Source organism: Micromys minutus (genome assembly GCF_963924665.1).
Source record: "Micromys minutus genome assembly, chromosome: 20".
Lineage (NCBI taxonomy): Eukaryota > Metazoa > Chordata > Mammalia > Rodentia > Muridae > Micromys > Micromys minutus.
In genome coordinates this window covers 16,128,632-16,143,224 of record NC_137955.1, presented here as the reverse complement: position 1 = coordinate 16,143,224, position 14,593 = coordinate 16,128,632, and the positions used below count along the sequence as shown (strand labels likewise).

The window sequence follows — 14,593 nt, the reverse complement described above, 5'->3', positions numbered from 1 at the left end:
TGTCCATCAAGGATGGGCTGAAAGTACGAAACTTGGCATATGGCCGCCGACTGCGTGGAAAGTTAAGTAGCTCCCTTCTCTGTCCTCAACTGAAAACAGCATCAGAACTGGGTGGGGATGCCGGTTCGTACTACCCTGTTTGCTGCTATCCGTCCTGCAAAAAATAAGCAAGGAAGTGGCCTAAATCATTCTGTGTCAAAAACGCATTTTAATTTAAAGTAAAATGCATCTTCAACACTTAAAGGTAAGTTCGTATAAGAGGTTGAAATGATACATTCAGATTCCTGATTGTCACATTTAATCTAGCCCCTATAAAAACTCAATTACAGATGCATTCTTTATACTGCCGTGCTAGAGGATAAATAGTAAACCTGTTTAATTTCACAAATCTAATGCTTTAACTCGCATGCTTCAATTGACTTGGCCAAAAATTATGTTATTTTAAACGTATTTTTAAGACCAAACAAACTGGTCACTCCCCGGAAGCAAGTAGATCAACATTGGGTCAGTTCCCCACGAAGCTGTGGCTTCTGGTCTGTAAATATTTTGACTACAGCTCCAACCAATGCTCTACCTTGTCCGAACTTTAGCCAGGAGCTTCAGATAAAAATATAGCCGTCCTCCAAAAAGATAGGTTTAGATGGGACACAAACGGGAGCTATGCGAGAAAGTCACGTCCTGTGCTGAATGAGCCCCAGCAGTAGAACCAACGTGAGCTGGTACCTTGACGATATCACACCATGGTACCTACAAAGGATCCACGCTGCAGTGTATGTGAGCAGGGCTTTTGAGTTGGGAATCTCTTTAAATGAAGGGGTTTTCAGCCTATGAGGTGTCAAGTTTAGGTTTGATGGGATTCCCAGCTTAAGTAGGTAAGACAGTTCATTTCTATTGCAGTAATTCTGCTTTCCAGAGCACCATGGATTCGTAGGCAGCTAAGGCATAGAACTGGTAATCAGGCTGACTTGTTAAAATTAAACGTTATTTTAAACTTATTTCTAAGACCAAATAAACTCCCTGAGAGCAAGTAGACCAACATTCCCTTAGCAATGTGTCAGCATGGGAGAAGAGAGGCCCCTTCACTAACCACTGTCTCATGCTCAGCCCTGCCTAGGGACTTTGCTTGAGAAGGTACGTGGTGGAGAGGTCCCGTTATGTCCCATAGTTCTGTTTGACCAGTCCCTGGGTCCCAGAAGGTCAATGGCTGTCGCGCGCCCACGCTTCCCGCCGGTAGGAACAGGCGTGCAACAAACAAACAGATTCTTCTGCGGATAACCTTTATTGTACAGCACTCTGAGCAGGGGGCTTCTTGAGCAGGAAACTTCTCTCTGAGCCGGGTACTCCCTACCGGGGTCTACTGTATAGGCGACCTCTCATGTGCAGTCTCCCACGTGCGATCTCTCTGTCCAGTCTCTGTCCACTCGGGATCTCCTGCAATCTCTCTTATCGGGTCCCTCTCCACGTGGGATCTCTCTGCCATCTCTCCACGTGGGGTCTCCCACAATCTCTCCACTATCTCCCTCTCCACGTGGGGGAGAAATGCACTGCTATATATGCCTAGGAGACTCGTGTCGCTACCTGATTGGTGCGCCCTCCAGTAACTCAATAGTATGCCCTGAGAGCGGGCTATGACGTATGTGGCGCATGCGCATTAAGTCTCTTGGCTGGGCAACAGCTCTGTTTGCTGAGTTCTTGGCGGGAAGCCGGCGCCATGTTTGGGTGCCGCACAAACGGCTCCCTACAAATGGCAGCGAAAAGACCTTGTTAGTCACTGACTGTGATATCGTTCCTTACAGCCACAGCTGACCAGTCAGCAGCTTCGTTTGAAATGGAGATGTCTCAGACTGGCTTCAGTGCTCATTATTCCCAGGTATGTTGACCATGTGCTGGAAAGAATGACCTTTTCTACAAACGGTCCCCCCACAGGCAATGCCCAGGCATCAGGTGTATTCGTGGCCTTGAACTTTACGGCGGGGGCAGCTCTGCAGGCCATGTGCCAAGGTCTAATATAAAAGGGAAAAGGGCTTGTCACACGCTCTTACTAGGAGCATTCTCCCCACTCTCCCACAGCTTACCAATTAATAGACGTGAACAAGACAGTCTGAGTCCTGCTAAATGTACCTGTGTATCGAATAAAATGGAATACTTAAGTTGTTTGCTTACAATGCAGAACATTAAGGCTGTGTCATGCAAAAAGTCCTTACAAGACTAAAACGTAGGTTTTTGTTTTGTTTTGTTTTGATTCTGTAAGGCAAGAAGAGAAGACTCAAGGTCATAGCACAGGGACATGAACATTTCAGTGTGGCAGTTACATAGTGTGCCTCAGCCTCCTTTATCAATGAATGGGGACTATAATATTGGGCTCTTACAGAGTTACTGTGAGGACTAGATGAATTAGCTTATGTAAAGCGTTTGAGCTATATTCATATACATATATGAACTATATCCATATTACTAATGCTACATAAGTGTTTGCCCATAACATTTTATTGCCTTCTGTACTCGTGTGTTAGGACTGGGTCATGCTTGGAGCAGTGGGAGCCTATGACTGGAATGGAACTGTGGTCATGCAGAAGGCTAACCAGATTGTCATCCCTCATAACACCACCTTTCAAACCCAGCCCAGCAAGATGAACGAGCCTCTTGCTTCTTATTTAGGTAAGGCTTGGGTGCAACCTTGATGCTTACACTAGCCGTCGTTTCATGGGACCAAAATACCTGACTCTGGGATTCATGGAAAAGCACCCACAGTTACTGCGTGGTTATGCTGAGCCAACTATATTAAACGAATTAAAAAATACCAACATGGATGAGGCAGAGCAATGGGCATAGTTTTGGATGATAAACAATGAAGAAAGAAGCAATCTCTCCTCAAGGGCTATGAGCTAAGACTGAGAAATGACAGAAGTGGGGGAGGGAGAAGATAACTCAGCTTCGAAAATTCCTCATAACCTAAAATTCTGTGAGATCATTAAATGTAAAATACCTTGGAACCAAGAACCAGTTTTACCTAAACCTTCTTTCTGTTCTAGACAGAACAATTATAGGATGTTTAATTTCCTGTGTAATAGATGTCATCGTATAATTCCTACGAAAGGCAGGTGACACAGGAAGGATCACACTATCTTCAGAAATCCACCTTAGCCTAAAAAACAAATCTAATGACCATGCCCTAATCCCTGAATCTATTTATGTGTTACCTTTTAAGGCAAAAAGGACTTTTCAATTGGAACTATGCGAAGGATCGATATAAAGGAAGAGAGATTAAGTTTGAGTATATTGCCATAGTCCAATACAGTCATGTGATATAATCAGGAAAAAAGCTTTCCTAGATGGGTTTAGAGGGAGATAGAACTGTATGTACATGGTCAGAGAAATACAATGTCCCTGCCAATGAAGGAGGAGGAGGTTACAGAAGACAAAGAAGTGTGATCTCTCTACAACCTCCAGACAGGAGCCTAGCCCTACCTGCTTCTCACTGTAGCCTGGGTGAGCCATGGAGGACTTCTAGCATGCAGAATTGCAGACTAAGGTATTTGGGATGGATATTATAAGCCATCAATTTTGTAATACTGAGTTATAGCATCAGCAGAAAACATGTGGAGGTATGTTAAATATTGTTTCTGTTGCTAACATCGATCCTGTCGCTAGGAGGTGTTTAGAAAGACTGAATGAAGAACGAGGGTGTGTTTGAGGTTGGCACCATCTCCACCCTCACTTACCCTAATTATGACTTTAACCAGGCAGCTGTTTCTGGTGGTCTGCGTTAGGAGTCGACGATCAAACTCTTTAAACAAGACAAGTTATAAATCTGTCGTTCCTTAAAGTTTGAGTTCATTGTTGGTTAAAGCATACTTAAATAATTTAAAATCCAAAGACTGCACTTTGAATGAGAAAACATTAAAATAGCCTTACTTCCTTATACAGCCTCTCTTATCGTTTAGAAGTCAACAAAAGTGGAAAAATTACTAGTTGACAAATATATGTGAATAGATATGTATATTTATGGCTCCTCTGTGCTTAGGAAAGGAAAATATTTGCATATGCCCTCTATAGTATACTAATGGATTTTCTGTTCATTTCGTTACCTTAGTCAAAAGTTAAGATGTAAGATATTTGCCAACAGACATCTAGTAGGTGTAAGATGTCCTTCAAGTGCTTCCCCTCACCCACCCTCAAATATAATTTTTTATCTGAAATGAGGCTCTCAAATATGTCATTGTGGTGATTATTCAGAGACTAGACCATACTCTACCTTTATAAAGATGAAGGTCTAGAAACAGCTGGAAATATTCATAAAAGGATTAACATGCTTGACAGATTCTTTTATATAAATAAGCTATCTGTATAAAAGTAAATTATTTCCTTATAGCAAAATACTGCTTAAGTTAACAGTATTGTCTCTTCCAGCTAGTTCTCTGCAATGTCCTGAACTACCTTGTCTTCCACTCCAGTAACATGCTGCCTCTAGCTATTACAGCACAGCTTCCTTCTGCAGAACCCAAGCCTACATGTAGTTCGAGCTACCCACTGATTTAGCTACAGATGCTACAGGTGCAAACTATAGAAATTTTTCCTTAAAAATTTATAATAATGTTACTTAAAGCCAGAGAGTAGCTCTTTTCTTTACTGGGAGAACTGAGCTGGAGAAGGTTAGCTGTGCATTTGAGCCAGAACTCCCCACGGCATCATGAATATCCAGATACTCAAAACATTTCATAACACCTGAGAAACTTCCCAGACCCTCAAGGCTACGAGTATCTGAAATCTCTCCACGAATGTGAATGGTGACTTCTATCTGGGATAGCTTCTTCTTTCTCTGTGGTGATGGGCTTGTAGGTGTGCCCAAGGCCTTGGAAGCAGGGTGGATTCCAACAAGGGTGCATAAGTTTAGCTACACAGATGTAAAAATAAATATGGTAATGTCAAATTTGGGACTATGTATTCTCTAGTTAGTGAACTAAATCAACAAAGACACCTGCAGTGAGTGTATGCTTATGCACTGAACACATGACAGCCTGGGCTCGTGATCAGATCCACCCATGCATGAGCTCTGAGCTAGCGTAGAACACTGTGTGCTCTTAACCCTTCCCCCCCTTTTCATTGAATATTCTCTGTATCTACATTTCAGATGTTATCCCCTTTTCCTCCACTCCCATCCCCCCTCACCATCCCCTTGCGTCCATGAAGGTGCTCCCTCTCCTAACCACTCTCTCCCACATTAGTACCTTGGCATTCCCCTACACTGGGAAAATGAGCTTTCACTGGACCAAAGGCCTTTTTTCCCCATTCATGTCAGAGAATGCTATCCTCTGCTACATATGCAACTGGAGCCATTGGTCTCTTCATGTGTACTCAATGGTTGGTGTTTTAGTCCCTAGAAGCTGTGGAAGGTTTGGTTGGTTGATAATGTTCTTCCCATGGGGTTGCAGGCCCTTTCAGCTCCTTCAGTCCTTTCTGTAGCTTCTTCATTGGGGTCCCTGTGTTCAGTCCAAAGGTTAGCTGCAAGCATCCTCCTCTATATCAGTCTGGCCCTGGCAGAGCCTCTGAGGAGGCATCCATTTCAGGCTCCTGCCAGTAAGCACTACTTGGCATCAGCAGTAGTGCGTGGGTTTGGTGGCTGCATATGGGGTGGATCCCCAGGTAAGGCAGTCTCTGGATGATCTTTTCTTCAATTCCTGCTCCTCTATCTGTTTTTTTATTTCCTCCCATAAGTGTTTTGTTCTCCCTTCTAAGTAGGAGTGAGGCATCCACATTCTGGCTTTCCTTCTTGTTGATCTTCATAAGGTCTGTGAATTGTTTCAAGGGTATTCCAAGCTTTTTAGCCTAAGTGGAGGTTACAAGGAAGAAAAAGGAAACTAGAAAAAAAATCACACAGCTCATGAGGAAAGTCAATGTAAAATACATGTAAATGAAAGTACAGAGGTCAAAAAGAGAACAAGAGCATTAAAAACAGGATGATAGAGGTAAGAAAAACATCCCAGCTTTAATTTTCAAAGAAAAGACAAAATCACAGAAAACCACTGGTGTTAGATAACTTAGCAACCATCAGAACATCTGTTGATATAAATCATAGTTTTCACATACAATTCTTTCGAAGGTTTAATGGAACCAAATCTCTCTCCAACCACTGTTCATAGAATAGCCCCTAGTATGAATATTCTGGCAGCAACTTATCTGACAATGTAACAATGAGGACAAATTGATCCAGTAATCTATTGCTTGATATTTATTGTCAATAATAGTCAAAGGAATGAAAAAAGCCATTTAAAATGGCTCTTGTCATCTCAAACAGTCTACCCAAAAATGCCCAAATAAACAAAACAATAATGGAACCCACCCAAATCACATTATTTCATCAATTAGTGGCCAGGAAGTAAATGCAATCTCTTTATGGTACAATGCAGAAAACAACCTTCAACCTTAAATAACTGCAGCTTGAAACCTTGGATAGCAGTGTAGGAAGGGATCAAGTTTTCTGTCACCCAGAAATAACTATTAGTGTTAGCCAGGAGTAGTGGTGCGTACCTTTTAGTCCAGCACCGAGGAGGTAGAGGTAGGCAGATCTCTGTGAGTTTTGAGGCCAGCCTGGTCTACAGAGTGAGAACCAGAACAGCCAGAGCTACCCACAGAGAAATCCTGCCTTGAAAAAGACAAAGCCGACCAAACAACCAAACAGAATCCTATTAGTGTTGACAATACAGACACTTGTATTTAAATAAAATAGAATTAGTTTGCTCCACAATGGTGACTAGAGGGGTCTGGAGTGGGCACGAGTGTGCATGACTGCACATAAGTGCATATAGGGTCCTTCTTCCCCCCTTTCTGTCATCACGTTCCATCATTGGCATCTCTCTGTAAACAATGAGAAATTGTGTTTGGGGGAAACATCATTTCAGAGTTGTTCACTTGCCTTGGAAATGGAGTACACGCAAGAAAATACAAAAATGATTAGCATAACCATTTAAAGTAATTCTAATATATTACATAGGCCCTTAAGGGGCCAGATACATATGTTGGGTTTCTCTTTGGTTAGGTTACACAGTGAACTCTGCCACCATCCCTGGAGATGTGCTCTACATTGCTGGGCAGCCTCGGTACAACCACACGGGCCAGGTCGTCATCTACAGGATGGAGGATGGGAACATCAACATTCTGCAGACACTCAGCGGGGAGCAGGTAAACGTGAAATAAGCTGCTCTGCTTCATCACTGTGTGCTCTGGGTAACTTTTGACTCAAGATTTCTAAGCCCAAATATTCAAAACCCGTTGTGAAGAAGCTTTCTATCTGATCCTTTGAAGGGGTGTAAAGTAGCGGCATCTTTGATGTCATAAGCATTTCATCTGGCAGGAGGTAGAGGTAGACAAGTTCAGCCAGTATATGTTTCATGCCGTTATAGTCAGCATATATAAGAAATATTGAGAGCTAAAATATCAAGAAACAAAAAAGTGCCAATTGTGTTGGCTGTGCCTTCAGAAGACAGAAAGGTAGCTTTAAGTTATGACTGGTACAGGAAGCTCATATGGGATCCACCTTGCTGACTTTGAAAGGAGAGACAGAATACAGACAAGAACTTCTTTAGGCTTTGAAAGACTAAGTTGGGTCAAATTTTAAACAGCCATCTCAAAAAATCAGATCATGCTGTAGGTAATGAAAAGTTGTATTCACATGGAAAATTGGAAAATTCCTTAAGATATCCTTAAATATTAAAAATTGTTTAGGAAATTATACATACAATAGGCAAATGTCAATACTCACACTGTTTTACTGAAAAATATGTTTACACTATTCAGTGGTTAGTTCTGAATAGTAATTTGAGTGATTTTTGATATTTTCTTCATTGTTTCATGGGTTTTCCAAGCATTCCACAGCGACAATTCATCAACTTAATCCCACCATTTGCTAGGATGTGCTAGGTACATTTGCTAGGTACGCAGGATTTGCTCAGGCTTTGATAGGCAGGACTGAAAGAGATCTTCCTCCTCTGTGTGAGTCCTGGCTGTAGCCCAGGTATTAGAAGACCTGCACTGAGTAGGTCTATAAGCAGCCCTAGTGCTATAGCCCTGAACCCCAGAAGACCAGTGTCCTTTATGATAGTGTAGTCGCAACTCACAGGGGTTCTGCAAAGAGCCACCACACTCTGAGAAGCCTCATTCAGTACACAGAGTTCACTTCTGATTTCATCCAGCCTGAATGTCACATTCTAATGGAAGTTGTTTTCACCTACTTCAGCATAACTCGGCAGTGAAGGGAGACCATCCTCAGCAGACTTCGGAGGGTTCTGAAGAGGTCAGAGGTGGTCTCTCATACTCAGGATAAAGCATTTTTATTAATTTAGCCATATGTTTTAACAGGTATTTACTAAACTCATTATATTGCATAAACTCATCAATAATAAGAGACTACTATTGTAGCTCAAAGGCAACATACAAAGAACCCAAAATGGTTACTTAATAGTATGAAATTTAAAGGGAAGAGGTAAAAGAGCTGGAAGTAAATAAGTATAAAAGTAGCTGAATAGGAAAAATGATATTTTGTTGTTGACAACTCGAGTCTGTTAGTATTCTGAAGATGTCTACAAGTATAGGGAAATGTAAAAAATAAAAAAATAAACATTCAAGCAAAAGATAATGTCAGATGAGTTTTTAAAAGCAGTAATTTCTATTTTAAGACCGAGGTTCTAAAATAAAAGACAACAAAACAAAACAGAAAAGAAAAAAGAAAAGAAGGTTGCTTTGTGATTAGTAGGTCAGCCATTTGTGAAGTTGTATGTGGTGATCCAAGAGCACTATTATATTCAGACATGTTCCCTGTGATTACACAAATTCTCATGACGAAAGCTTCTGGGGCTGAGATGAAGAAGTGGAAAACCACAGATCTGGGCAGCTCTTGAGTTCACACTCGTGACCACTGACACTAGAAATGAATATCCAGCAGAGCAAGGACTTACACAGTCATTTATTATTTATTATTATTATTATTATTAATTAGTTTGAATTTTAAAAACTGTAAGTCTTTCAAATGTCTGTGAAATGGTATCTTAAAGGGTCACTGGAAGAACATTCAATACATACATCCTCACATTATGCCCAGCAACTTCTGGAAGCTCTAGAAACAACCTGGAGCCTGGATCCAATCAGTGTACAGTAGCAAAGTAATGAATATATTGCAGGAGCATCTTCGTCAAGCTGAGAAGAATCCAAAGAAAGCACAGGTCTGCCCCTTAAGACAGGAAAGAGGGAGCTTTCGGGACTGAAATCTTTTGCCCCTTGTCATTCTCGAAGTTAGGACCACTTTATCCTTCAGTCTAGAGAAGACTTGGTCTGCACAATTGTCTTTATTTCATTGCCTTTGACACCAGCTCTCGCGTCCTCTTCTAGTCCCAGATGATTTATAGACCTGCAGACTTCCACTTCCGGAAGAGCTTCTGAGATCTCATCCCTGCTTGTTGTTTTGTGTTCTAGATTGGTTCCTACTTTGGTAGCGTCTTGACTACAATTGACATTGACAAAGATTTTTACACTGACCTGCTTCTCGTCGGGGCCCCCATGTACATGGGAACAGAGAAAGAGGAACAGGGCAAGGTGTACGTGTATGCTGTGAATCAGGTAATGACATCTGAGGTCGGGGATCTAGAAAATGCCTTCCTTCCCGCAGTTCCCCTAATGCGGCTCCAGTATGTTTCACTCGAGTTGGGGGTAGAAAAAAAGATCTAAGAAGTTTGCTAGGCCCATTAAATTTCACAGTTTTAAAGGGAACATTTAGAATCCAAGTTAACTACTTTCAGACCTTAATTGTGTTTTGCTTAAACATGAAATATGTTTTTTGTTTCTGTTGTTACTATAAGGGTTTTTGTTGTTGTGGTTCTTTTTATTTTGCCAGAATATGAAGGATAAGTAACTCAAATGCAAATAACACTCATGTGGTAAATATTCTACTCCTAACCTATTATGAGCTCCAGCCTGCATTTTATAGTTACCATGGCAATAGCCAGATGCAACTTAATAGCAGCAATACCAGGCCCTTCCTGGGAGACACAGTGGGTTTTAGAATTCATAGTCAGGTCGAGAGAGAGAAGTATTTCAGTCCTAATTTTAGACATCATTTGTTGTGTGAAGTAATTCTTACCTTACTTATTAAAGCATATTTGCTATTTACAGACAGGTCAGTGGCTAGGTTTTTGTTCCCTTGTTTGTTTTGGTTTAAATATTTCTCACATAGTCGTTATTTTAAATCGTAGATTGCATACCTTTCATCCTACCTTTTTCTTGGCTTGATCCTTTGTGTTTGTTTGGGGAAAGAAACTGTGTTGTTTCTCTCTCTGTCTCTCTGTCTCTCTCTGTCTCTCTCTGTCTCTCTCTGTCTCTCTCTCTTCTCCAAGAAACTTACGTTCTCTCTCTTAGCAGTGTCTGTTTCTCTCCACTCCAGACAGCAAAACAAATTCTTTGCTTTTTGAACAGAGTAATATTTTTCCTTGACTTAGGTAGAGAATGAACAAAGGGTCTTAGACAAGAAACACACTGTGGTGAACCAGGGCTGGAGCATACAGTGAGGATTTAATTTTTGCTTCTTTAGTAAGTCGAAAACATGCAACTAATTATATCCTTAGCTTCATCATGAAGAGCCTGTTGGAATTCTCAGCATGTCTACTTCCTGAGGCTCCTTTGGCATTCCCACTTTTTCATATATTTTACAGGTCTGAAGTTGGTATGCAGATGGTTACTTCATAAGGTTGGTGTGGTGTGTACTTAAAAAAACAAACCTATTCTGCAGTAGCAGTGTGAGAAACTTTTAAGTATTCTGTTTATCTTCTCTCTAGACAAGGTTTGAATATCAAATGAGCCTGGAACCAATTAAGCAGACCTGCTGTTCATCCCTGAAGGATAATTCATGCACAAAAGAAAACAAGAATGAGCCCTGTGGGGCCCGTTTTGGAACAGCAATTGCTGCTGTAAAAGACCTCAATGTGGATGGATTTAATGATGTAGTGATTGGAGCTCCGCTGGAAGATGACCATGCAGGAGCTGTATACATTTATCATGGTAGTGGCAAGACCATAAGGAAAGAGCATGCACAAGTAAGACACCAAGGTTTTTCCTGGGTCTCCACCTTCCATGCCAAGTGGGCTCACCTGCCTTATAAGTTATAATTAACCTTTTTATTTATTCAGACTCTTTTGAGAAACTACTTGTGTTTTTGTTTTTTTTTTTTTGTTTGTGTTTTGTTTTGTTTTTTTTTCTGTGTCTCTTCTTAGAAGAACTAGCTAGCAGTTTATATCTAGCTTATTTTCTATGGCCATTTGTCTGCCTTCTTGGATAGTATCACTTGAAGTATAAAATAATAATAAACAAAAATAACACTTGATAATAAGGTGAGTTGACATCTACAGTGTTTTTAATCCAAAAGAGTAACAGGGTAAAAATATCATGATTTAATCTTTAAAAGAGATTATAGGTTTTTTTTTAGTCAGTGCCCATATTGTTATTAAGCAAAATTACATTAAATTTATAATTATGAATTAATATTATATATTTTCATCCAATGACTATGGGTTTCTGAGGTTTATAATTTTTTTCTCAAGTAAATACTTCTTGGAAAAATGTGAATGGTTAATTTGATCTGTCCAGGATTTCTTTTGTTCTTGTTTTAAATTTATTGGCATTTAGCAGTTCCACATTCATTGACCTAATCTATAAATTCAATTTCTTACTACATGAGAATAATATTCATTCACATAAATGTTTAATACACCATAAACACAAGAGAGTTTAGAGAAATCATAATGGGGAGTTTTTGTATAATCATAAGCAAAGAGCTATTATGGATAAATATCTTACATTTCAACATTTGCCCCAACACTCTCTAGCATCTAAACCGTGAAGAGAATGCAGACATTAGCTTTTCCTTTATAGATTCTCATGGTCTCTTTTATTTCTGTAGACAACAGAACTCTTAAAACCTATTCATGTAAAATTTTGTGATGACATTAACAGGGAACAAAATAAGCGGTTGATATAAGTCACAAAACTCCTGTCCATTTGAAAAATGTCTGTTTCTGTTAAAGGTCTTAGTAGGATTATAAACTTCACTAATGTCAGACAGATTTAGCCACTGGAGCATCAGTGAAGCAGAAAGAACAGAGGTTTCCTATATCTTGTTGCTTTGTTCTTTCAGTATGAATCCTGCACATTTAATGAATAGCATTTGAAGCAAAGAAAGGTCTTTTTAAAAATTGTTTAATGGAGCAAATTCTCATAAGTTTGTTGTAAAGTAGTGGTAAGTCAGGATGCAGATCTAAACAAAATAAGTAAGACAGTGTTGGCATTGGGTTGTTTCCTTGGTGGACTATCTGTTCCTTGCTTTGCCGGGGAACAGATGAAGATGCAATTAGCCATTTCCAGAAATGCAGCATTCCCCAGCATGAAGCAGCATTAGCTCCATTGGGGCTAACTACACTCATATTCCTTGATTTGTCTGCTGAAATATTATGGAAATAGTAGTCAGGGGGACATATAATACTTGGGCATTCCTTTTCTGTTATTTGACTTTTTCCTCTGGGTTACTTAAAAGGAATTGAGAAGGTAAAGAATACCCTGGGATTAGGAAGGGTCTGTTAGTCCTGTCTCCTTCCCAGCAGGTTCTATAAGATATTTTTTGCTCAGACAAGCAGGAAGCTATGAAGCTTAGAAAGATCACTTTCCATGTAAGGTGAGGTGTATAGATGTGCCTTCAAGAACTCTCTTTACTGTGCCTTCTTTACATTGAGACCAGCCTCAATGTGAGTGGAGATGTGTCTTTTAGGATAATTGTTCCAATAGTCCTACACAGTTTTCCATTCTTCCTGCATCTATGGTATGTTCTCAAAGTTTTCAGTGCTTTACATATATCTGTTTATCAGAATTAAAAAGGAAACAGACATAGAGCCTGTTTTTCAGATTTCTCTTGAGCATTAGACGATACAGTATTATATATCAGTTCTCTGTCTTTTGGAGTCAGTAACCCTGACTTGACTAGTCCGTGCTATGGGCAGAACCATTGCCCTGGGGAATAGCACAGTATTTCCTCTTAGTTCCCAGATCTCCTCCTTCCACTGTATTCACTAATACAAATTCTCAGATTTATTCAGGACTATCTTGAATGGATTCTTCTGACACTCAGCTTGTCTGTTGGGATTTTTCACAGCGCATTCCATCAGGTGGGGATGGCAAGACACTGAAATTCTTTGGCCAGTCTATCCACGGAGAGATGGATTTAAACGGTGATGGTCTGACCGACGTGACCATTGGAGGCCTTGGGGGAGCTGCCCTCTTCTGGTATGTATGCTGACCTCTGGTTAAACGGGCACTATTTTCCATACAATTCCAGACTGCACAGTATGGTTAGAACTCTTGACATATTAAATATCTGTTTCCTTTCATGTTGTCCTGGCAAGATGCAAACAATTCAATAGACTGAGGCATCAGTAAATCTAAGGACAAAGAAGCCAAGTAGGAATGGGTAGAAGGAAATCTTAATTTGGTTCTCAATTATGTACTTGCAACTAAAATAGGTATTCTCTTTTGCATAGGTGGTGTCTTTAGAAGATATGTATAAGTAAAGAAAATAGTTCTCTGAGTTGAGTTTAAGGTTTTAGAGATAATTTACTTGGTTAGTTTTACCTGAACCACAGAAATGAATATATATACCCTTTCATACATGGCCCAGGTCATAAGGACCAAGGCTTTGGCACTGCTGAAGGAGGAATACAGGATACAGAAGGCAGGTGGATGACCAGATGCAATCAATGAGCAGATAGCAAGAGTCCAGTGATGTGGACCAGGCACCCATACATTCATAAAGATACAGTTAGCAGACAGAATGTGTAGGGTAGACATTAGTCAAGCCATTCTCCTACCCCGAGACTCCATACTGCCCAAAAGGAAGCTAGACATGCCTATTCATTGCTGGTGAGGAGTAAAGTATGTAAAACTCACCACGTATTTGTCAACAAGCATTTCAAAATCACAGGATAGCTTTGCCTATCAAAAGATTTTGCCTTCTTTAGAGCTACCAGAGCACAAGAGGGGCTCAGGAGATGGCTTAGTCAGTAATGCTTGTCTCACAAGCATGAAGGCCTGGGTGTGGATCCCTCCTACTGCCATTGAAAGAAACAGCTCTCACCTCATAGGAATTGAAGACATGCTTTTGAAGCAAATATGAGTCTTGGGAATTCAAGTCATTTATTTAACTCTCCCCTAATAGGTTCCAGTGTGGAAGTAGTTTTGTGGAATTTTACAGTAACAGAACAAAGTCATAAATTGAGGTATTTCAGACTGGCAGTTACAGGGAAATGGAGAATCTCCCCAGGAGGCCTCAGATATTATCTGATGACATTCTTAGCCTCTGGGTTGACTTGAAGCTACTGGTCTTCTTAGTTAATAGATTCCAAAGGGGTTTTATCTTTTAGTTACAGTATGCGAGTTGTGAAGCAGAGTTGAGCCAAACTGGGCCAAGATAAGGTACCTGGAATGTGGACTTGGAGTATTGTGGCTTTTCTACACCAGAGCATCTCTAGCCAGTCACACAGTCTCTGTAGACACAGCATATACTACC

At 40.4% G+C, this 14,593-nt stretch overlaps 1 protein-coding gene across 1 annotated transcript in view; it reads left to right on the top strand.

Annotated features, from left to right (window-relative positions):
- The window catches only part of ITGA1 (integrin subunit alpha 1), a 141,961-nt gene that overhangs the window by 93,093 nt on the left and 34,275 nt on the right, over nt 1–14,593 (top strand). The window contains exons 10-15 of the mRNA XM_080933736.1: nt 1,797–1,870; nt 2,514–2,658; nt 7,037–7,179; nt 9,466–9,609; nt 10,821–11,078; nt 13,184–13,314. Of these exons, the coding sequence (XP_080789862.1) occupies nt 1,797–1,870; nt 2,514–2,658; nt 7,037–7,179; nt 9,466–9,609; nt 10,821–11,078; nt 13,184–13,314 (895 nt within the window). The remainder of the gene's footprint in view (nt 1–1,796; nt 1,871–2,513; nt 2,659–7,036; nt 7,180–9,465; nt 9,610–10,820; nt 11,079–13,183; nt 13,315–14,593) is intronic.